At 40.4% G+C, this 25,404-nt stretch overlaps 1 protein-coding gene across 1 annotated transcript in view; it reads right to left on the bottom strand.

Annotated features, from left to right (window-relative positions):
- The window catches only part of LOC122657369 (protein TSS-like), a 32,965-nt gene extending 10,855 nt beyond the window's left edge, over positions 1–22,110 (bottom strand). The window contains exons 1-17 of the mRNA XM_043852051.1: positions 21,980–22,110; positions 20,858–20,919; positions 20,390–20,482; positions 19,410–19,482; positions 18,849–19,280; positions 18,504–18,568; positions 18,258–18,389; positions 18,079–18,120; positions 17,358–17,876; positions 17,082–17,239; positions 16,366–16,888; positions 16,192–16,254; positions 15,995–16,096; positions 14,262–14,582; positions 14,087–14,179; positions 13,896–13,997; positions 13,700–13,804 (exon numbers count right to left, since the gene is read on the bottom strand). Of these exons, the coding sequence (XP_043707986.1) occupies positions 13,700–13,804; positions 13,896–13,997; positions 14,087–14,179; positions 14,262–14,582; positions 15,995–16,096; positions 16,192–16,254; positions 16,366–16,888; positions 17,082–17,239; positions 17,358–17,876; positions 18,079–18,120; positions 18,258–18,389; positions 18,504–18,568; positions 18,849–19,280; positions 19,410–19,482; positions 20,390–20,482; positions 20,858–20,919; positions 21,980–22,049 (2,955 nt within the window). The 5' untranslated portion in view covers positions 22,050–22,110. The remainder of the gene's footprint in view (positions 1–13,699; positions 13,805–13,895; positions 13,998–14,086; positions 14,180–14,261; positions 14,583–15,994; positions 16,097–16,191; positions 16,255–16,365; positions 16,889–17,081; positions 17,240–17,357; positions 17,877–18,078; positions 18,121–18,257; positions 18,390–18,503; positions 18,569–18,848; positions 19,281–19,409; positions 19,483–20,389; positions 20,483–20,857; positions 20,920–21,979) is intronic.
- Between the last annotated feature and the right edge of the window lie 3,294 nt (positions 22,111–25,404).

Below are 25,404 nucleotides of genomic sequence, written 5' to 3'. Positions count from 1 at the left end.
AAGGTGGTGAGACTTCATAAAGGCTAGGTTTGATAGATGATTTGTGGCTAAGGATTTTTTATGCAGTTCAGAAGAACAAGAAGGCCAGCAGCAAGCAAGGCCATCGGCTGGTTCAAATCAGACTAATAGCCTTAATTTGAGAGCCCAATGGGTTATAAGGGCCATGAGCTTAATATTTTTAGGTTTTTAATTGTAATGGATCAATTCTATAAGCGCAAATATGAGGGATTTGAAGTCTATACGAGATTAGGTGTTTGTTTCTATTTTCTTAGAGTTTCTAGATACTTTCTACTTTCAAGAGTTAAGTTGTAATGGGACTTTCCTTGACCCATCGATGGGAAGTTTCCTAATTCATTGTTCTTGCAATTTCTATAAATAAAGAGAAGAGGCTACACAACTCCCCTCTGTCATTAAATATGTGGGCCCCCTTCTCTCTCCTCATTAAATATACCGTTTTGCTTTCTGCTATTCGTTTGGCGTGTAAGATGCCAGTATAAGCGGGAAGCGTGTAGAACCCTCTCCCATAGAGTTACTCAGTTTTCTCTCAATTTGGGTTCTGTCCATAGACTTGCGATCCTGTAGCAAGCTGATCTCCCAATGAAGTTCATGGGTTCGAGAGTAGTATTGCATTAATTAGTATCAGAGATATGGAGGGGCAGATGGACACTAGAGCCATTACGTTGACGGGACAATGTCGAGGGTTGCAAAACAATACTTCAGATTGAAGGAGAATTGTGTGGGTCCGATTTGGCATCACTACGAAACTGATGTATGTTTTTTTTTTTTAAAGATAAAGAGAATTGATGCAGCAAAACAGGCCATCGATTAGGTCAAACTAGACCAAGAATGGACCAACAAGCTTAATTTTGAATGCCCAATGGGTTATATGGGCCATGGGCTTATATTTTTAAGTTTTTAATGAGCCAATTCTATAAGCCCAAATATGAGGGATTTGCGGCCTATATGAAATTAAGTGTTTGTTTCTATTTTTTTAAAATTTCCAGATACTTTCTATTTTCAGGTGTAATGGGACTTTCCATGTCTCATGCATGGAAGGTTTCGTAATTCATTGTTTTTACTATTCTACAAATAAAGAGAAGGTGCTACACAACTCCCCCACGAATTTGAGATTCAAAAATAGCTTTTGCTTGTTAGTTCTATGAGATACAGAGCTCCTTTACTGTGAGATGCAGAGAAGCCATTTGTGGGATGCCATGTTGGACTGGTGAGATGGTAGTTAAGTTTTACGTGAGAGACCTATTTGTCGGAGTCATGTAATTTCATGTAATAAGTGTACTTTTATTATGTTGTAATGTATTTTCCCTTTTTTACCTTTTACCTCCCTTGGCTATTATTATATTAGCATGGGTGTAAGGATGTAATTTCCTTCTATGTTCAGTGAATCAATATAAGGAAGAGAAGAACCTTTCTCTCCCACAATGTTCTACGACCACTTCTCTCTCTCTCCTCCTTTTCTTCTTCTTCTTCTCCTTCAATCTTCTATTCTCATCTCCTCTCTTTCCCTCTTGTTCTCTTGCAACCTCTAGATTCCAACTTGGTATCAGAGACCACGGTTTTGGTTTGAGAGTCGTGCTGCAAGTTCTCTGCTTTTGTTTCCTCACTTTGGAACCCTAGGTTACAAAGGGGTTCCAAGGAAAAGGCTGCCATGTGAAAACTCTGAAGATATCATGATGCAAGTTCTTGATGGAGACTCTAGAAGCACCAACAAAGGTTTTCATGTAAAGACTTGGCTGTTTGAAGCTCAAATCAAAGGAGGACAGCCTAGATTACTTGTCTGAACAGTAACCCAAGAAATTAATGTTCCGTCAACATGCATCTGTTATACATCTACACATGACCTCATGCATACTTCCATCATGCGGCCACAAGCCCAGAAGTTACAACTGAACTGAACTGGCCACAACTACTAACTGTAACTGTAACTTTCAACTGCTGCTGCCTACTGTCACTGCTGACTGTATCGATACAACTGCAACTGTAATTGAAGACACATATGCTGTACTCACTGCTATTGTACTGTTTATACTGCCATCTCTATCTGAGCACTGCTGATTGAACTGCACCAAGATGCACTGTGTTGACAACAATGAAACCAACACACAGCCACTGTCATCTACACTGTGTGTTCAACACTTTCTCCCAAAGTCAGTTTAGGCCTGCGCCTTGCTCTTTCTGCTCTTCCGATCTGGATCATCTCACTCCTCCTTCTCAACGCTTTCAGAGTTCTTCCTATAAACTTGTATAGTAGCACAAAAGTAGGGATGTAAATGGATATTCATAAATCCGTATTCAATCCGCGTTCATATCCGTTTAGGAGAATCCGAATCCGTCCGAAACTAATCGGATACGAATATGATAATCTCCCTATTCGACCGATTATTATCCGATTCGTTTAGCAGTCTGATGGTAATAAAATATCTGAAATATAACTCTGTGTTTGTCTATCCTTTTAAGTTACCTTATTGGATTTTGTTATCTTATTTTTATAAATTTATAAGTTAAGATAATGTGATTCTTTTTCTCGATTTGCTATTGGTTTATATATATTGTTTTATGCAATGTGATACATGGAATTACATATCTATTAAAAAATCAAAAGTAAAAAACGTAAGAGAATAAAAGACTAAGAAGAGTACCAGAAAGGGTAGTTACTGAACTCTCAAGTCTCAACCCTAACCCTCATCATAAAAGCAGTAAATATGTCAACGGATAGTCGAAAAATCGTATTCAATCCGTATTCATATCCATTTAGGAGAACCTGTATTCAAAAAATCACTATCCAAAAATTATCCGAATCCGTTCAAAAACCGATAGGATATTATCCGAATCCGTCCGAATATAATCGGATACGAATATGACAATGCCGCCATCCGACCGAATTCGATCCGTTTACATCCCTACACAAAAGGGATCCATAAGTCTGCAATATCATTATCTCCTCATGTGGCAAGTTTAAACCCACCCCTGCCCCTCAAAGCTCTTTTCTGTGCATTGATTCAATTAAAATGTGAAACTTGAATGGCTAGCACTGATGGAGAAAACGTACACACTAGAGGGGGGGCTATAGAGCTGCAACCAACCAGATCTTAGACATGTAACAAACCTAGAGGTGGACCAAGTTGATGGACAGTTCAGATTGCCTTTGTCATCCCTCCATTACAGTTGGAAATCAGCCAGGCCCAGGCTGGTTACACATTTAAGCATCATTGGACCATCAAAGGCCTGGTTGGCCAGTGTAGGCCCTAGAAATTATGTAAATAATTAGGTAACCAAAAAAATTATGTATATAATTAGAAATAAAATATATGCTAAAAAATTGTGCTTGGCCGTAAAATCAAAGTGGGATGCCTCCTGACCTACATGCATTTGAAGGATATACATATACATACAACTCAACTCAACCCGACCATATCCCAACTAAATGGAGTTGGCTGCACAGATCCTTTTTCTCCAATCAGCTTTATTCAAAGCCATACTTGTTATTCATCTTAAGCTATATCTTTTCTCACTTCTCCCGAATCAATTTAGGCCTATCCTTGGCTCTTTTAAGTCCTTCCATCCAAATCAAATCACCTCTCCGTATTGGAGCACTCAAAGGCCTCCACTGCACATGTCCATGCCACCTCAAACGACTTTCTCACAAATTATCATGTTTTTTAGCCAAGATTTAAAGTATCGGCATCGGTATCGGTATCTGGTATTTTATTGGAAGGGTGATTGAAGAGACATATTGTATCGGAGATGCATATCGTATGCTACAGATACGCACGGAAATGGTCAAGTTACACATGGAAATACACTTTTGGAGCTAAAAACAATATAAATAAGCACTATATAACATGTATCATGCATAAACACTAAAATGGAGAACAATGTATTACGAGATAAGAGACTTCCATCGATTTGAGTACAAATCCTCGCAAATGATCCAAGTTTGATGCATCAACTAACTTTTTTTTGGGTGAATAAAAATTCATTACCAAAAGAAGAATACAAGAAGCCCCCAAAATTCAGGGGGAGAAAAGAAAAGAAGAGAACATCCTATAATACATAGAGCTAACCGACCCCCTAGGGGGAAGGGGAGAGAAGAGAAGAAGGGAGACCCCATGAAGCAACAATGAGCATGTTCCTTGGGGAGTTCACAAAAGGGGAAGAGGGGAGAAGGGGAGAAGGACTTGGAGCTGACATCCAAAGAGATGGAATCCCAAATCTGTCTGAAAGACCCAGAGTTGGTAGTCCATCTCCAAATGTTGCGCTCCATCCAAATATGTGAAATGGTAGCCCCAAAAGCCAACAAGCCAATTCTATCACAATATGAGTTACCCCCAAAAGATTGGATGATCCACTTCCACTCTCTCTGAAAAGGCAGAATCCTTCTTCTTCTAGGCCAGCATTTGATGAGGATTCCAAACCAAATAGTAGCAAAAAAGAGCACTCGAAGGACAGATGATCAATAGTTTCTAAGCCATTCGAACTGAGGCAGCAAGCTGGAGAGACACTTAGATGCCGGTGAATGAGGAAGGACTGAGTTGGCAGACAGTTTGTAAGAGTACGCCAAACACAAAAGCTATGTCTAGGACTGTGCCCTTTGAACCAAACAGCCTTGAACCAAGCAGTAGAAGGACCTCTAAATCTTATGAGATTTCAAGCTGATTTGGAGCTGAAAATACCTGAAGTCGATGGAGTCCAAGAAATCAAGTCTCCAAATCTCGATGCCCTTCTGATCAAAGGAGAGAGAGAATTCCAAATAAATGCAAGCTGAGGGGAGGAAGGAGGGGCCCAAGATCCGGATGAGATAATGACTGAAACTGAAGAAAGTCTATAGAGACCCGCCCTATAAATATCTCTTGAGCTTACTAGGGGAAGGAGGATGGCCAAGGGATGCCAATGATCAAGCCAAAGTTTGGTGGAGGATCCATCAACAATCTTGGTAGTAACAGCCCCAAGGGCTAAGTGTCTACATTTGAGGATGTTTTTCCAGACCCAAGAAGCATCTGGAGAGCTGGAAACGGTCTAAATTGAATCTCTTTGAAGGAGCCCCGAATAAGTCCAATCGACCCAAATACTATTGTGCTTGGTTGCAATTTTCCAGATGAGTTTAAGTATCCCAGCCATGTTGACTTCTTTGATTCTTTTTAACCCAAGCCCCTCTTCTTTCTTGGGCGGGCAAACTAAGGACCAGCTGATAGGGCGGAGGAATCTAGATGATTCAGTACCTTTCCAAAGATAGCCACACATGAGAGCTTCAATAGCCTTGATGATGGAATGGGGAAGAGCGAAGGTGCCGGACCAATAAATGTAGGAGGATTGCATGACTAAACGGATCAGCTCAAGGTGGTCAACATAGGAGAGAAATTTTCCTTTCCAAAGCTGAAGCTTTTTGCGAATGAGCTCGAGAATTGGGGTGCAATGGTGAGCCAAGAGCCTGGCAGGGATAAGGGAGAGACCCAAGTATTTCACAGGAAGCTGCCCTAGAGGGAACCCAGTTTTCTCTTTTAAAAGGAGCTTATTTTGCTCAGCAATACCACCCACAAACAGAAGGTATTGTTGCGGGTTAATCTTGAGGTCCGACATACATTCAAAAAGAGATAGGCAGCCCATAGTAGTCTCAATCAAGCCCAAGTCAGCTTTGGAGAATATCATGAGATCATCGGCAAAGGCAAGGTGGGTGATCTTGAGATGCTTGCATTTGGGCATGGGGGTAATAAGCCGCTAATCAGTTTTGCATTGGATCTCTCTTGAAAGTACTTCCGAAGCAAGGGTAAAAATAAAAGGGGACGGGGCAGCCTTGCCTGATTCCAACAGTGGAAGAGAAGAACCCAGCCAGGCTACCATTGACCAGCACCGAGAAATGAGGAGTAGGGATACAATGGTAAACCCAGTTAACAAATATCGGAGGGAACCCCATCATATTCATGACCTTGACAATATAATCCCATTTAAGAGAGTCGAAGGCTTTATGCAAGTCAATCTTCATAAGGGCAGTAGAGGGGTATTTTTTCGATCAAATCCACAAACAAGCTCATTGCAGAGAAGAATGTTGTCTGAGATGCTTCTACCAGCAATAAAAGCTGATTGGTTGGAGCTGACAAGAGAATCAATGACCAGATTGATCCTGTTAGCAAGAACCTTGGCATTTAACTTGTAGAGCAAGTTGCATAAGGCAATGAATCTATAATCAGACATGGTGGAGGCCCCTTTTTTTTTAGGGATGAGGCAGAGGAAAGTCTGATTGATTCATTTGACTTGAGGAGGGTTGAAGAAGAAGCTCTGAACAGCTTTGACAAGATCGGCTTTGATAATGTCCCAGCAGGAGGAGAAGAAGCCCATACTGAACCCATCTGGACCTGGGGCTCTATTTTCCTTGTGAGAATGGACAGCAGCCACAAAGTCTTCTTCTAATGGAATCTTTTGAAGAGCATCTAAGTAGGAGGAGTCAATAAATTTGTTGAGAAGACCATTACGGATGGAAGCAGCTGGAGTTAGGGATTGGGGCCGAAATTGCTGCTTGAAGAATCTGACTGCCTCAGATTTAATGCCTTCAACTGAAGTAATGAAACTACCATCGGGGGAGCTGAGCTGCATAATAGCATTGGCATTGTGCCGAGCTTTTAAGGATCTATGGAAGTATGCAGTGTTGGAATCTCCAAGGTTCAACCATTTCTCATGGGCTTTCTGCCTAAGGAAACTTTCTTCTTAGGCAATGAGGGAGGAGAGGAGAAAAGTTGTTTGCTTCTCTTCTTCAACAAGGGCAATATTGAGAGGGTCTGATTTGGATGCTCGAAAGGTTTGACCTGCAATCAGAAACCATAGAGGAAACATTGCCAAAATAATCTTTATTCCAGGCTTTCAGGGCCTCTTTGACGTTCCTGAGCTTTTTTGCAAAGGCTAGGAGAGGGGAGGAGAATGAGTGAACTGGTTTTGAGGTGTGGGAGGTCCACATGTCAAAGAATTTAAAAGGTTTGGGCCCAAAAGAAGCATTGTTGTGTTTTCTGGTCACCAAGCAAACAAAAGGCGTCGATATGATTGATTTGCCGGAATTTACGATTTGGTACCGTTCAAAGGATAATCAGTCTTTTTTGACCTTATCGACAAAAAGAAGTGGATTTTGCTTCCTTCACTAGTTAAGTTTTTAGAAGCTTATCTATGATAACTCAATTCAGAATGCTTTTGTGTCCATAATGTCAGTTCAATGATAGTGAAGGAAATAGGATCAGAGAAGTTAATAAGGGGATTATTGTGGAATGTGCTCTACGGCGGTCGAGAAAGCGTGTTCCCTTCAAATAACACGCACCGTAGGCCATCCTCGGCCTTATTCGTTTTCGATGAAAAACAAATCCAATACGTACGGCTCCGTGAGAAGGGCGGTGGACGCTAACGCGCACCTTGTTGTACCTTACTCCCGTCTTCCGTGTGTGTGTGTGTGTGTGTGTGTGTGTGAATACATGATTTTTTCATATCCTTAATATTGTTCTTAGATAAGGTGGTTGACTATTAGAGTTCTTTACCAAGAAAAAAAGGTACTATCAAAGTTTTAATAATAAATAAAAGTGTTGAGATAGGCTAAATTACCCGATAGGGGTAATTTAGTCCTTTAGTTTTATTAGTTTTTGTTCTTTATTTTATTTCCTTTTTTCTGTATTGTTTCCCCCTAACCGATCTCTATTTGGGATTCCTAGTTATAATGGGAATTCCTAATAGGAATAGGTAAGGGGGTTAGTCCTATTTTGATTAGGAGTCATTCCTACTTTGATTAGGAGTAAGTTTCATTCCTAATTAGACTAGGAATAAGGTGTAATTCTGTTTACTATAAATAAAGGCTGTGGGTGATCGATTATGACATCCAAGCATTCTCTAAATTCTCTCTTCTCACATGGTATCAAAGCAGGTCTCTTTGACCTAACCTGGTTCCTACCCCTCCCCCCTTCCATCGTTCTCTTTTCCATTTTTTTTCACTCGATATCCATTCCCCTCCCCTCCCACTCGAATTTCTTCACCTTTTTTTTGTTTTTTCTCTCCAATTAGAGCAGATCTAATGAGGTGATCTGTGAGATAGATGCTGCCCTAATTTATCACCTCACCAACTGATGAATTAAGAAGGTTTTGGTTCGATAGCTGCTGCCCATACTTCTGTGATATTTTTTGGAGTTCTCCCCTGCTGAAGACCAATTTCTCCTTGCCATTAAAGCTGGTTTTCTTGGGATCCATCACTGCAGGCTTTCTGGACAGCTGCTGTCTCTGTTTCTCTTCCCACCATTGAGGCATATCTCCACATCGATCTCTTTTCCAGGTTTTTTGACATAAACCTGCTATTTCTCGATCTGGTTTTTTTCTCCTCTCTGTGTGGGCTGCTGTTTGAACACATCTGCATCAAATTTCAAGGCTGTCTCTACAGTATTTTATCACTATTTGAAGAGCCCTAAATCCCAATCGATATTTCTCCTCTAGGGTTTTTTTTTAAAACCCTACCTATCGAACTTTGGATTTACGGCTGCTTGTTGCTGCCACAGGGATTCATCCATTTTTTTTATTTCTGTTTTGCTGCCACTGTGTTGTCTACAATATGGGGGACTCAGAAGTGACCACGGCCAACTCTGGAGTTGATTCTCAGCCGTGGACAGATTTCCTCCCTTATGCTGCATCTATTAAACTTGATGGATCTAATTACCTCATCTGGGCCAGATCTCTCTCCTTGACTATGGCTGGTAGGGGGCTTAGTGGGCATCTTCATGGCACCACCAAACAACCTGCTGAAGAAGGTGCTGCCCGTACTAAATGGGCTGCCAACGATGATATGGTGATGTCAATTGTTTTAAATTCTATGACCACTGATCTATCCAGTCAATATCTCCTCCTTGAGACTGCTACTCAGATATGGACTGTTGTCAAGGGAACTTATGGTCGATCAGGAAGTGGTGCTCAGGTGTATGAAATCAGGAAGACACTCCAAAACACTACTCAGAAGGAGATGTTTGTTACTAAATACTATGCTGCCCTCAAGTGTTTATGGCAGCAATTGGATCATTATGCTAGGTTTCAACCTACTACTACTACTGATATTACTGCCTATTATTCTTATGTTGATCAGTTTCGGGTCTATGATTTCCTAGCTGGACTCAATGATGATTATGACCCTATCCGGGTGCAAGTCCTTGGTCGGGTTCCTTTCCCCACTCTAGAGGAGACTTTTTCTTATGTTCACAGTGAAGAGACATGAAGGGCTGCCATGATGCTTACTCCCAAAGTTGAGAGATCAGCCTTACAGACTGCTGGCTCCACCCCTGTTACTTCTTTTGACAGTGTTGCTGCTACTACCACCAAAGAGCCTGTGAAGTGTGAGCATTGTCACAAACCATATCACACTAAGGCTCAATGTTGGAAATTACATGGGAAGCCAGCTGATTTTGAGGCCAAACGTGGTCGTGCCAAGTCTAAAACCAAAGCCAATCACACTGAAAGTGTAGCTCCAACTCCCACTGCTGACATCGGTTTCTCCCAGGACGAACTCCAGGCTCTACGTCGTATGTTGAACACATCCGCTGCCTCTATTACATCTGCTGCCAATTTAGGTTCCTTCTTTGCCCGTACAAGTATTTCCTTTGCTGGTCATTGTGCATCAGTAGTTTCCACTCCATGGATCATAGACTCCGGTGCTACTGATTACATGACAGGTTCTTCCAGCCTTTTATACATATTCTCCTGCTTCTGGCAAGGATAAAGTCAAAATTGCTGATGGGTCCCTCTCCTCCATATCAGGGAAAGGATCCATTGGTTGTTCTCCTTCTCTTACCCTGTCATCTGTGTTGCATATTCCCAAATTTACAACTAACCTTTCCACTAGCAGTCTCACTAAATCCCTGAATTGTAAAGTGACTTTCTTTCCCACTCACTGTGTTCTTCAGGAACTGGACTCGGGGAAGACGATTGGATCGGGTAAAGTGCATGGCGGATTGTACCTGCTTGATGGCAATCCTACACCTACCCAGGCTTTACCATCGGCATCTTTCTCTTCTGAATTACATAAATGGCACTCTAGGCTAGGCCATCCTCCTTTAGGTACTTTATCACATTTATTTCCAGCATTAGATAAAGACTGTAATAAGGAAGACTTTTTTTGTGAGCCTTGTGTCTTGGCTAAACAGACACATTCAACTTATCCTATTTCTAATAATAGATCCTCTTCCTTATTTCATGTTGTTCATACTGATGTGTGGGGTCCTAGTAGGAAAGCTTCCCTAGCTGGACATCAGTGGTATGTCACTTTTATTGACTGCTATTCTAGGTTCACTTGGGTATACCTTATGTACACAAAAAATGAAGTTTTTTCATGTTTTCAGCACTTTCATCAGTTGGTTAAAACCCAATTTAATGCCGCTCTTCAAATTTTGAGTGACAATGGGAAAGAGTATATGGAAGGTCAGTTCCAAAAATCCCTTGCTGCCCATGGAATTCTCCATCAAACCAGCTGTGTCGACACTCCAGCCCAAAATGGTGTGGCTGAGAGGAAAAACCGCCACCTCTTGGAGGTGGCTAGGGCTCTTCTATTTGCTCGCAATGTCCCTTCCCTTTATTGGGGGAATGCTGTCCTTACTGCAGCCTATTTAATTAATAGGCTGCCCAGTCGTGTTCTTCTTTCCAAAGCCCCTATTGAGCTATTACATGGCTCTTCTTTCTTTATAGTCCCACCTAAGGTATTTGGCTGCGTTTGTTATGCCAGGGATATAAGGTCCCCTGATAAACTTGACCCACATAGTCTCCGCTGCATTTTCTTGGGATACTCTGCTACTCAGAAGGGGTACAAATGTTATTACCCTCCATCCCGCAGGACTTTTGTCAGCATGGATGTTGTTTTTCATGAAAACGTTCCATATTTTATGTCCCCACCTCTTCAGGGGGAGAGTGTTAGTGAAGATGCGCTGACTATTGACTCTCCACCTCCATTTCAGTCTGGTTACCATGAGTCTAAACCAATTCGGTCTGCCCCTAATACTCCCCCTGACTCAGGGGGAGAGGTTCCTATACAGGGGGAGACTATTTCTATTCAGGGGGAGCAATTTACCCCTGTCCAGACTCCTATCCAGAGGACTATTAGTGAATTTCAAAGGAGGATTGATGCTAGTAACATAAAGACCTATGCAAGGAAACATAAGCAGGTTCAATCAACTGTTGCTCCAGTACCCATCCAATTGCCGAACCTGGATCCAGAACCTAGCTCTCCACCTGGTAATGTTCCTTCTCCTGAGTTACCTGTTGCTCTTCGCAAAAGGTCAGGACTTGCACTCAGCATCCCATATCTCATGTTGTTTCTTATGACTCTCTTTCCCCATCCTTTCGTGCTTTTGTTTCCTCTCTTTCTTCTGTTCGTATTCCTAACAATTGGCAGGAAGCTCTATCAGATGGAAAGTGGAACGCAGCTATGATGGAAGAAATGGAAGCCTTGAAGAAAAATAACACATGGGAGCTTGTGGTTTTTCCACCTGGGAAGAAAACCGTTGGATGTAAATGGGTGTTTGTGGTGAAACAGAAGGTGGATGGCACTGTGGATAGGTATAAGGCACGACTCGTGGCCAAGGGGTTCACTCAGACATACGGCATTAATTACCAGGAAACTTTTACACCTATTGCAAAGTTAAATACTGTTCGTGTGTTATTATCTTGTGCAGTCAACCTTGGATGGGATTTGCAGCAACTAGATGTAAAAAATGTCTTCCTAAATGGAACACTGGATGAGGAGGTGTATATGGGCATTGTGACAGAAACCAAGGAAAAGTGTGTAGGCTGAAGCATACACTTTATGGGCTGAAGCAGTCACCTCGAGCATGGTTTGGCCGGTTCCACAAGGCCATGATTTCTGTGGGCTATAAGCAAAGTAATGCTGATCACACACTCTTTATAAAGAGGGCTGGTGAAAAACTCACTGTTCTTATAGTCTACGTTGATGATATAGTGGTTACTAGCAATGATGGTGATGAGATCAGACGGTTGAAGACCTTCCTTGGACAAGAGTTTGAGATTAAAGATCTAGGAAAACTACGATACTTTCTTAGAATCGAAGTAGCCAGATCTTCTAAAGGCATTTTTCTCTCCCAGAGGACCTATGTTCTAGACTTATTGGCTGAGACCGGGTTGTTAGGCTGTCGTCCTTCAGATACTCCTATGGACCCTACTGTTCTACTCAAGGAGAAAGAGGGTGAGCCTGTTGATAAAGACTGGTACCAAAGGCTTGTAGGGAAGCTGATTTATCTTTCACACACTCGTCCTGATATTGCTGTCATCGTGAGTATTGTGAGCCAGTTTATGCATGATCCCTACTCTTCCCATATGGAAGTTGTTCTTCGTATCTTGCATTATTTGAAGTCTGCTCCTGGAAAAGGAACTCTTTTGTCTACACATGGTCATCTACGGATAGAAGCATACACTGATGCTGATTGGGCTGGTTCTGCAGATCGTAAGTCTATTTCTGGGTATTGCTCCTTTTTAGGTGGAAATCTTGTCACATTGCGTAGCAAGAAGCAAAATGTGGTTGCTCGTTCTAGTGCTGAAGCTGAGTTTCGAGCTATGGCACAAGGTATTTGTGAGTTACTATGGCTTAAAGGTTTGCTACAAGATCTTGGTGTTCCTATTCGTCTTCCTATGATGTTGTACTGCGACAACAGGGTTGCAATCAGCATAGCACACAACCCAGTACAGCATGATCGTACCAAGCATGTTGAAGTGGATAGACATTTCATCAAGGAGAAGTCAGAAGATCGGCTGATTTGTATTCCCTTTGTGACATCTGCTGATCAACTTGTTGATATCTTCACCAAGGGATTGTCTAGGAAATTGTTTCATCCAAATCTAGTTAAGTTGGGCATGATCGACATCTTTGCTCCAACTTGAGGGGGAGTGTTGAGATAGGCTAAATTACCCGATAGGGGTAATTTAGTCCTTTAGTTTTATTAGTTTTTGTTCTTTATTTTATTTCTTTTTTTCTGTATTGTTTCCCCCTAACCGATCTCTATTTGGGATTCCTAGTTATAATGGGAATTCCTAATAGGAATAGGTAAGGGGGTTAGTCCTATTTTGATTAGGAGTCATTCCTACTTTGATTAGGAGTAAGTTTCATTCCTAATTAGACTAGGAATAAGGTGTAATTCTGTTTACTATAAATAAAAGCTGTGGGTGATCGATTATGACATCCAAGCATTCTCTAAATTCTCTCTTCTCACAAAAAGGGAAAAAGAACAATGCTTGGTCATATTCCCTATTTTATCTTTTCTAGTTTTATATGTTTCTTCACTGTCCAACATTCAGCTCCATACATCATAGTTGGTCGTACAATTGTCCTATAGAATTTTTTTTGAGTTTTAAAGGAATATGTTGATCACACAACATTCCGGGTCCACACCCCTCCACTTCATCCACCCTATTCTAATTCTTTGTGCAACATCATCATCTATTTCTCTTTTATTTATGATTGAACCTATGTACCTAGAATTTTCACTTTGCAGTATCTACCTATCATCAATTTTCAGCACTCGACTTTCAATCCTATTGTTACTAAAGTTACACACCATATACTCTGTTTTTGTTCTTCTTGTCTTGAAACCTTTTGATTCCAAGGTTGATCTCCATAATACCTAGTATAGCACTACAACCAAAAGAAGAAAAAAAAAATGTATGTCAAAGCACATACCTGGTTAAAATCCCCAGTGTGGTATAGCACTACAGCCAAAAGGCTATATGCTCCTGCTGTCATTCGATGGTAAGGACCACATACTGCCACAAGCTTTGAGAGTGCCTTCAAAACACAACATGGACAAATTAGGGTTTTTGAGCGCCAGAAAAAACATTGAATTTGTCAGGAAATCAATAGACAATGGTTGCAATACCTTAGTACCATAGTTAACAGCATCTTCCAGTTTTCCTTTATCCAATGATGTCTTGGATGACTCCAATAGTGTACGCCCATCTGCAGATGTGCATGCTACATACTGTATTACAAATACCAGCATTAAAGCTTCCATAAAAACTTTAATGTTTTCAATACCAGTGTTTTACATAATAAAATCATGTATATTACCTTATATACAGGGATCATGCTAATAATATCTGATTTCCTAAAAGGTGATGAAGTATCCATATCATAATCCCTAGGAACAAGTTCAAGTCCAACCTGATAAGAGATGTTCAATCAACAAAAATTGGGAGAAGGTGAATTAACTAAAACACTACTAGAAATCTAGTGATTGAGGTACCTTGTGGCATAGCCCGCGAAGAATGGAACACTTCCTCAAACCCTGGCAACTTTCCTTTTTCCAGCACCATCCAAACCTCTTCAAGAGGTAGGTCTCTACCCATTTCCATTTGAGACTATCATCATTACTTATGTCTGCATCAACATTTCCAGTGGAAAGTTTTCCAAGTAAGATATTCAAGCATGAGGCTATAGACCCAACCAAGTCACCTACATCATCAACTGCTGCAATAACTGCTTGTAGTATGCGCTTATAAGCTCGAACAACCATCTCATGTATACAGAGTGATTGTACATGAGGAAGCTTATCTGCAAGTTCAACCTGGTGTGATGCAGGGGAAAAGGGGAAAACAAGAAATACACATAAGATGGTTTAAAATCTGAAGAAACTTCTGTTGAAGAGAAATAGATACTCTCAGGAAAAAAATACTTTTGAAAAAAGTTCAGTAGTAAATGGTAACAAGATAAGATGAATAAATGAATTGAAAGCTCTATATAACTTGTAAGAGCTGGTTAACTAGATGCCTAGGCAACTAGGTCAGCCCGATGTAGCTAGTAGAATGCTTAGGCTGTAAAAAATTCAGGCGCTTACCTAATGTTTCAACTTTCCATTGCAGGCCCAGGCATTGGGTAATCACTATGTGCTATTTTTGTGCCAGGAGATTAAATAATTATATACAAAGGTATTTGAATAGTTGCATGTAAGATTGTATAAGTCCAACAAATTCAATCCCATAGTCACATAATGTATTGTTCAAATCATCATAGTAGTTAAACTTATGTATAGGGTTCTCAAGAACATGTATTGGGGATTTACCCTATCATATAGCATATTTGGGATTTAGGTGATGCCCCCACCCCCTGTATATCCTCCTCCGCTCTCTAATGAAGGGGTACCCACAAGAAAGGGGAAATAATATTAAATTTGTGCCACTGCCAATATTTAACTTCAATTAAAATCTACTAAACAAATTTCAGAAAGATAAAAGTCAAAAGTAGCTTCTGAGAATACAGAGCAACCCCAGTTAATGGACAATTGGACAGGCACCTAGCTGTTATGCGAAACTGATGATTAGTCTATGTAATAGTTATAAGGATGACAGAGAAATAATAAGGAATCAAACCCCATGAACAAGAAATATTGATTAAAGACTTTTAGCTGTCCAGTGTTGAGACTGAAGAGGAATGCCATGATGTTGGAACAAAAGTTCAAACAATAAAGAAAATGGAAAAATACTACTTAGACAGTTAGACCATAAGTTTTCTCTCAGATTAAAAGTATTTGACATTTCTCTTTAGAAAATAGACTTGCTTTGAACCACTAGAAATAGCCAATAGTCTGAGGCACTGAGCATATAGTCAAGAAATCTCCCAAATAAGTTTAGTCATTACACAGTTCAAGCTTAACAGTAACCCCAATTCTGGTGAATGTATAAGTTTGAGCTATTCTTGAAAAGGGCCATAACCTGGAAAGGATCCAACTTCTGCACAAAGCTGTCACCCTCAGACTCAAACCACACTCTTCACACTGGAAGCTCAAGAATTGACATGTTCTTGAAAACTTCATACAGTATTTTCAAATTCTTCAAAATTTTGAGATCTATGATTAGTCTATCACTAAGACAACCAAAAATCTCTTTCATGAAAGAGAGCCTTCTTCATCTATTATGAAACTATTAACCAATAAAGGAGGAAAAGAAAGCTTCTACCAGAAGAAGGTATTCACGCACTCACCACCTGTCCCAATGAACAAATTTGCAAACCCCTGGTATGCATAAAGTCAGTTAATGTCCTCCCGTCAACTGGAGAAAGCTCGAGGGACCCAAAATCTGCAACCTGATAACAGTTGAAGAAACATCAATCAAAATGTAAGATTCCATAAAACATTAGGAGCAAGAAAAAAATTTTATGTGATGTAAAGCCAATTTTACCAATTTCGGAAGTGCAGTATCAGCATAGTATTTATGAGCCATCTCAATCAATTCATCTGGTGCCTGCCACCATACATGAATCAGACCGCATATTACAATACCAAGGTCCTTGAAGCTTCAAGGAAAAACAACTGAACACATATGCTTAGGTAAATAAGAAGAAGCAGAACAAACCTTGAGGTGAAGACCAGTTTCTGATTCTTTCAGACGTTGGAATGCTGATTCGGAGAGCAGCTTTTTCAACATCATTTCTTTTTCCAAATCTTGTTTTTCTAATTCCTTAAGATCAGTGGTATTTGATTTCTTGCTCATGTCTCCGTTACAAATAGGAATTTCCTTCGCCAACTCACTTTTGCTGCTCTTGTCATCTATCTTTTTCCTAATTTCCATGAGAAGCCCTCCTTGTTTCCCTAGACCTTTGACAGTTGGTTCAACCTTAGCTTCTTCAGTTTTCTTAGACTCGGTCTTCCCTGAAGCCTGATTTTGCAAATGTTGCACCCAGCATGCTCCAAGTTCCCATCTGATAGACTTCCTCTGTTTATTTTCTTCTTCTTGCAACTTTGCCAGGCTGTCCCCTATTACTTTTCTTACCAAGGACCTAGAAGATTTTAAATCTACAGTATCCGAAATATGTGATCGGTGGTGAACTCCACTAGATGTTTGAGATGCAGGTGCCTTGTGTAGTAGCATTCTCAAGCTGAAAAGCATTTCCAAAAGCAAACCATGACCAATTAATCAAAGTGGTCTGTGGTTTCTTAGGTTGTTTCAATCTATGCTAAAGATTCATTTGCATGAATCTGACTTGCATTGGACAAAGTATAAGCCCCACAATGATATCAATTTTGGTTCCCATAAGCACTATGAAGCCAAAGGTGTCCCAAGGGGCCTACCTGTTAACATTCAAGGCATTGGCACCTCCATCAGGCTGGTCCTCAATTTCAATGTCCCGAGGCATAGGGCTATCCTCCCAATTAACTTCAACTGGAACTTTCACAACACTCGTGTATCCACAATATCGAACTACCACAACGCCTAAAGTAGCAGTATCCTGAAAAAGAACACTTCTTGAAGGTTTAACACTATCTAGTTCAACAGACAAAACAAGAGCATACTAAGAAGGTTAAATATCAATTTTCTAGAAGATAGAAATTAACTATTTTACTTACATGAACCGTTGCATTCTCATCTGCAGTTATCCCTTTCAGTAAGTTTCTCTGTGCAAGCTCCTCAGGGGTCATTCCTGGAGCCTGACTTCCATCAATTTTTCCAGCCAATTTTGTGCTTGCATCAGGCACATCTCTTGTTACTGAAATCCTCAAATCACCAACTTGCTCCTCATGCAAAGTAGCAGGGAGATTTGGATAGCATTTATTTCTATCAATAAGATGCTGTATAGCTGCAACAGCTTTAAAGACTGAAACATCAACAAACAGGCTGTGAAGTAAGAAGGCTTTTCGATCTCGGACTTGTCTTTCCTCTGCTGTCTTACAAGGCATAGCGGCCAGAACTGAAAACTCCCTTGCCCACTGTCTGTGATCATGCTTCCCATCTCTGCCTTGACCACCGCCATTTCCTCCCCAGTTCTCATCTTCCACAGTAAAAGTGGGAAACGTATAAGGGTTATCCGCAGCAACGGGAGGAACAACCCACGTGTTTGCTCGGAAACCATAAGGAAGGTTCCCAAACTGAAGAAAGCAAATGTTATTGTGGATTCATCTACTCTAAAGTCTACATAATAACTCAAGGTATAAGAAAAAGAGCGTCCCAGTGCACGAAGCTCCCACTACTGCAGGGTCTGGGAGGGGCAAATGTACGCAATAATAACTCAAGGTATACCTTCAGCAAGAAATAATAATATTAATTACTTATAAAGTGAAATCCACTTACCTTATTGTGCACAGTGAAAGCTTTCAGGAGAGAGTTGTAAGCCTACAAGGAAATAACTTCAAAGATTATTAGGAGATGGAAGTGATGGAACAATCAAGGAGAAACCAAAATCAGCAACAAGGAACATGGAAGTTAGACACAGGGCACACAACAATACAAGAAATTAGTTTAAAACATACAGCATCAAAAGCCCGGCTGATTTGCAGCAGCAAACCGACCAAAGAGTGACTCCTGAGAAGCTGTTTTCCTGCAGGGTAAAACCCTTTTCGGGAGGCAACGATTGTCACTGGTTTCCCAGTACAAACCCGAACCTGCACACAAGCATTCCGAAGTCTCAAATCTCAATACCGTAAAAATACAATTACACCAAAAACAACAGCCACCATCAAATTAATAAAAATATGAACTTAAAAGGAAAAACCTACATCAATTTGGAAGAAATCATCTTCGGTTTTATCGTGAAGGAACGGACGGGAAGACCTCCTAATGTCTGCATAAGAGACCACACAACACGGTGCAACAAAATCCAAATTCAATTATTTGCTAAACAGAAATATTAAAGTAATGATATCTATAAAAAAATTAATATTAAGGCAATACAATTATACAAAACCCAGAACTTAAATCAATTAAACCTTATCCAAACTACTAGGCGTCAGCTGAAAAATGAACAGAAGAACAGAACACAATTATAAGAATCGAAGAATAAGAAACCCACATGAAAAACGAACAGAAACCAATCGCAATAATCGAAGAAAAAAGAAACCCACATTGTACAGGGGACGTAAGGTGCGAGAACGAGAAGAAATCGTAGAATTGGCCCAACTTTGGTGGAGGGCACATCGAAGCGAAATCGCCCTTGTCCATCGCGTCCTTCGCAGTATTATCGACGGCCACCATAGCCTCAGACTTCCCTTCTTTACTAACTTTTGCATTTCCACTAACGGTGACACTCGATTTATTGTTCCGTGCTTTGGTTTTCGAATTGGGTTCCCCACCAGCACCATTGTCTGCAAGTGAATCGACCGAGGCTTCGCCATCATTCGAGCTGGGTTCCTTTGGAACGGGTGCACCGGATTCTTTGGGGCTTGTTCGTCCACCATATTTGGGACAAAGCGAAGAAGAGCCGAAGGCGGTTGTGCAGGCAACGATGTCTAGAAGTCGCCGAACATGGGCGACGGCGAGTTCTTCCGTGTAATCCTCTGCTAGAAAAGCAAGGAGTAAGTGGTTTCAGCGTCATCTCAGATTTCTAAATCGTCCGTCGGATTGGATGATCATAACAAATAGATTGATGATATGCTAATCAAAGGATCAGAAAGTATTTTTATTACCTTCGACGATGGTGAGATGTAAAGGTTTGAGGGAGACAATCTCCACCGAGTCTTTCAACCTGGGTCCTCGGACCTGTTCGATGAAGAAAGGTCGTTAGCCGTTGCGCTTCCCCGCCACACCCTGAGCCCGGTTCAGCTCCATATCGAACCGTTCGAAAAGTTCGATACTATTATCCAAAAGTTCGTGATCATCTCTATTCGTTTACATATTTGATGGCATGTGCGCCAGATACGCCGCCCCTGCGCCCTCACACAAGGGTGTGCAAAAGGACCGCCGCATTACTGATCATTTCCAGGGTTCTAGGGGTGTGGCGATCATTCCGCACACCCCTATGTCTAGGCACAGGGAAAGCATGCGCAGCGTAATCGGGTGGCGTTCTCTTCCCTTTTTTTTATCAGAAGTACCCCTCAAGGCAACCTTAATGTCAGCAAAAAAGATACATGTGCCTATCAATATAGCACATAAAACATACATATACTGATCCAGTTTGACTGTATTTGATATGCATTCTAGGTCGATTTCACATTCTTGAGTAATAAAAATAATTATTTTTCTCGTCCAAGAAAAACTTGTGGTGGGTTCCTTATGGATATGCATGAAATCAAAGTGTCCTTTTTAAGGTGATAGTTTTGTGATGCAGTTTTTATGTCAAAGTGGCAGAGTAATTTGGTTATTTTAATGATCTAATGCCTAGAAGTGTAGTTTAAATAGACCATGTGTTGAATTTCAACATCAAATTTTTATAATTTAAGCCATTTACTCTTAATCTACTATTCTCATATGGTATTTACCATATGGTCAAGTCTAATTGGATTAAAACTTGACATAGGAGACCTTGAGATCTACTACAAGTCATAAAATTTCGATCATGTGATTTATCATATGGTAAATCTAAAGCACTCACCATTTTTGACAAGGGTTGCCTTTAAAGGTGTTAAATGGTGCAATTTTGATTAAACGGCAAAGTCCGAATATATACCTCATGAGACAAGGAGTAATTGGTCAAATGGCAAGTGTCAACATGGACAGCTAAAAGTTTTCGGACGTCCAAGATCTTATCCGTTGAGATTCCCTACATTCAATAATGAATAAACTTAATTAGTAAATTAATTAAAACATAAAAAAGAAAAAGAACTCTATCCGGGAGTGTGGCCTACCAGCACTCCTAGGATGCCGATATACAAATTCCATAAATTTTAACCCCTCTATGCTACAATTAAAAGTATTTAAAGGGATATTTATGGAAGAAAATGAACAGGCATACATGAAATGTTGCTCTGCCATATATTGGGAATGGATTCAGACTCTAAGTTGGGTGGGCCGTGGGCCGTGGGCCGTGGGGAAGCACGCAAGCATGTGGAAGACTTGAGGGCTTAGAGCTAACTTGAGCGGTACGAGTAATGAGCACCCACCCCAACTCGTTCTTTTAATTGAAGAAGTTTCGTACCTTAACCGTGATTTGGGAGTTGTCCGGCGTCTGAACAGTGATGTCCAGAATCAATGGCAAAACTGTAATTAAATAATATTTATCAATACTCAAATTTTTAATTAGAAAAAACACTGACGAATTTGAAGAAGAACTTAGGTTACATTTGGATGCCCAGAAAAGAAAGAAAATCCAAAAAAAAAAAATTTGATTGAAAATATATATAGATTAAAAAGGAAAGTAATTTACATGAAGACCCTTAGAGAGATGTCCATACTTCTCAATGAGAGGTTTACGGGCCAACCATTTCAACATAGTTATAAGATTAGCATCCTCTAAACATTTAAAAGAAGTACAAGTAAAGTTAGTTGTAAGATCAAAGAGTTCTAAAAAGTTTGGGAGAAAGATTCCCAAGAATCTTAAAAGATTCAGGAATAAGAAGATTGAGCAGTTCTCTGTTCTGACTCCCAACTTCCATGATTTTGATATTTGATTTGGTAGCCTGTTTCCATCCATGAAGCATCCCTGTGAAATCTGATTCCAAAACATCCATAGAGTTGAGGAAACCTGCAGATGTTAGAATAGTCTGCCCAGCTGTCATAATACAAAAAGCCCAACTTCTTAATCTTAGTTGAGGTTCAAAAAGGTCTGCGCATATGAAAACTGGACAAGAGTGCTCAAAATTAGCAAAAAGAGAACTTGAAACACGGCCATCAAACATCATGGAGTTACTTTCAGTTGGGGATATGGATAGAGAGGGGGAGGACATGTTCAAAACATGAATCCACTTAGTTACAGACTGCATCACATACTGGGGATCAGCTGAGGTTAACCAGCCCATGGATTACTTTGTTCTTTCCATCCCATATGAAATAACAAGTTATAATAAAAACTGAACAAAATCAAGTAGAAGATTGTTTATCCAAATTTTTGGCGAGGAAAAGGCAACGACACAAACATAGTTGTGTCAATGAGGGGCTGGAGAGAAGTTCTGTTCTCAATCTAAGAGGGCCATAAAGAAGTTTTGTTCTCAAATTTTGAATTTGAGGAAAGAGATAGACACACACTTGGCATCCAAACATATCCTAAGAGTTGCAATTACAAAGAACCAGAGGGAGAGAGACAGAGAGAGCGGAACTTCACCTTTCTCTTCCTTCTTCTTCTTCTCTCCTTTCGTCTTATGAGGTTTCGCTTTCCCTGCCTTCGGAGCCATTGCTCATAAAATACCTCAGAGCAATCGAAAGAGGAATATACAGATGGATTCTTCCAATACGTACAGAAATCTCAAATCTGTGCGAATTTTAGAACGAAAGCAAGCAGAAATGCAGAACTGAAGAGAACTGCAATGCTTCTTCTTCTTCTTCTTCTTCTTCGTAATCTACATCAAAGCTTCATTCAGAGATAGAATTTGCTTTCCATTTCATACGAATGGATTGAAACAAACAATGGAGAAAGGAATTGAAAGGAATAGGAATCAGAGATGACTGCAACGCACCTGTTTTCCCTTCTATTTGATAATTTTCCTTTCTTCCTGGCTTCTCTTTTCTTCTCAGTGCTTGAGATATTGATAGATAGAGATTGAGTAGTAAATGCAATCTAACTGAAATGCTTTCTGCAGTTCTCGTGTGCTCTTTCTCGAATTAACGTTGAATTGGGAGAGAAATGGAGATAGAGAAGTTATTTAAGTGAGGGAGAGAGAGAGAGAGATGTAAGGTAAGGTTGTGTTGGGTGTGACTTGTGAGCGTTTTAATGGATAGTTAGATTGAATAGATAGAGAGATAGGAGATAAGGTACACACGCTCTCTCCTTTTATACCTGCAGAGGATGTGAGGTTAGCGATTTCCGGCCTCTCGTTTCTTACTTTCTCTTACTTGACCACGTCAGCTATCTCTCTCTCTCTCTCCTCCTAGAATTTTGGGCGAGAGTTCCGGGTTCCCCACGACCCAAGGTGAGGAGAATCTCCGACGCCACCAATAGCGGTCCAAGAACCGATTATAAGATAAGTCCACATGGTCAAACTAGGAAAGATCTTGTGTCTGACTGTAATTATTTGGGTCCGAATCGGGAGCTAGGAACCGTCCCAAAACCGTCTTGCTAAAACTTGAAACCGATCCATTCCATTATTAAATGAGACGGTTCTGGGAGCTGGTTTTTTGGAAATCGATTATTAAATGGGGCGGGATAGTTCTTGAATAGGTTTTCCGGTGGGTCTAGAACAGAAAACCCAATAAGGAATCGATAAGAATCAGAACCAACAAAAGGATTCTGTCCAGCACCCTGCCCAGGCTGCATGTGCAATGCCGGACTTGGTGACGTGTGAAAAGACCGCCTCACCCCTACTCAGGCAAGGTGCTCGGGCAAGGGTGAGATGGTCTTTTCACACCTCACTGTGTCCGGCACTGCACATGCAACCCGGGTAGGGTGTTGGATAGGAGCCAGTCCTCAAAACCACTAAAACTTGTTTAGCATGTCTAAATTACTTATTTAGGATTAGTTAATACTTATTAGACTTTTTTTCTTTTTTGTAAGAATACTTACTAGTTAGAGAAATTTACGTCTACCACTCCTATATTTTCAAACAATTACGTCTACCGTATGTACCCCTAAGTGCTAACTCTATTAGTTTTATTTTGAAAAGATAATTTTGCCCTTTCTTATATAAGAATTATGGGCAAGAGAATGCTGTCTGGGCCTCTACAGTTTGTACTCGCATACTGACCAATGGGAGTGCAGGTGCAAGCATTGACCTAGGCGGGATTCCCACCTTTCCATGGGAGTAGAACGGTACTTTTCATAGGGGCAGGGTGATTCTGTGTCTAAGCGCAGGAGCCACGCTGGCCCTGTGACTAAGTAGCGTTCTTTTCCCTAAGAATTATATTGTAATTACAAAGAAAAACTAAGGGTTATCAATTCTTTTGGGCCTAATTGAGTGTTTGTATTCTTAGGAATTGATGTTTGTTTGATTAGCATATGCCTAGATATATATTCAATTATTTTTATGCTTGGAAAATTTATTTGTACAATTATTTTTAGCTTGTTCGAGACTTTGACTACTGAAACTGTTAAGGAATTGGAATTGAACCGTTCCATTATTAAACGGGACTAGATCCTAGTTTTGAACCGTTTAGTGAACAGGACAGTTATAAAATTGACCCCCTTAGGATCGAACCAGTAAGAAACCGTCTCAATTACCAAAAACCATCCCATTTGACACCGTTGAACCTACTTGGTTACAAATACCTTGTAGCCTAATTTACAATGCCCTTTTTTTTTTCCTGGCTATCTTTCAGTTATTTTTTAGGTTAAAAAGGTGCGATTAGAGAAACCAGGTGGAGCAGTTTCTCAATTGAAGTGTGACTTGGGTCCTGTCAATCCGGGCAGTAGTGCTGCATGTGCAGCACTTGAGATGAGGCACTGCGCATTTACCGCCTTGCCCGAGCAGGGGTAAGGCGGTCAATGCGCAGCGCCTCACTCAGGTGCTGCACATGGCTGCACGCTGCCCGGATTGACAGGATCTTTTTCCGTGTGACTAGTGAGAGTAAATTTGTCGCTTCTATGAGTTTTCTTGTAGGCTCCGTTTGGTTGCAAGGGGATTGAAAGGGAAGGGGAGGGAAATTTTTCAAACCTAAAAAAGACATTTTTGTAATCATTACCCCATGTAATTGTATAAACTACTTATATTTCTTACCGTATTTAGTAATGATACATTTTACATGCAATATTTATTTTACATTTTAAACCAAAGGTAAATGGATGCAAAGTAAAGTGGAATTTAATAACCAAACATGGAATGATTTGAAATTAGTGATATTGTCACATGGGATAATGATTACAAAAATTTCTTTTTCAAGTATGAAAATTTCTTTTCCCTTCCCTTTAATCCCCCTTGCAACCAAAGGGAGCCGTAGATTTTCCATATCCTTAACTTGGTCCACTCTGAAGTTAACAAACCATGAACTTGAATGTTCAGTATCCACCAACTTTATGTGTCATTTAATGGTATCTAATCTATACTTCCTATACTTAGTTTCTGAGCTACCGAGTTTGTTTATATGTACAGGGGGAGGGGCTAGAACTTTTCAATTAAAAAGCACAGAAGAGCTGGTTAGATGTGGTTTGGTTCATTTGCAATTGGTAACAGTATAACTTATATCCATTTCCTTAACTTGGTCCACCAAGTAAACAAACCATGAACTTGAATGTTCATTATCCACCATCTTATGTGCCATTTAATGGTATCTAATTAATCTAGACTCCCTACTTAGTTTCTGAGCTACCTTGCATGAAAATCATAGAAGAGCCGGTTTTTGTTAGATGTGGTTTGGTTCATTTACAATTGGGAACCTGTTACCCCATGTTGGGTATATCATATATGTGGAAGTTACAATATTGAATTGGTAATCGGCACATTCTTTTTTTTTTTTTTATGGGTAGAAGTAATCGGCACATATTCAAAGAGTCGGTTTTTTGTTTGCCTTCACAGCATGTTTCCACCCTTTCAGAAGTCCATGAAGTTTGGTTTTCTTTTCGTCGGAAGTTGTGAGAGTGTGAGACTACCTGGCTACCTG

This window comes from Telopea speciosissima, chromosome 4 (genome assembly GCF_018873765.1).
Source record: "Telopea speciosissima isolate NSW1024214 ecotype Mountain lineage chromosome 4, Tspe_v1, whole genome shotgun sequence".
NCBI classification, from domain to species: domain Eukaryota; kingdom Viridiplantae; phylum Streptophyta; class Magnoliopsida; order Proteales; family Proteaceae; genus Telopea; species Telopea speciosissima.
The sequence above is the reverse complement of the archived record's forward strand: the minus strand, read 5'-3'. Positions and strand labels throughout refer to the sequence as shown.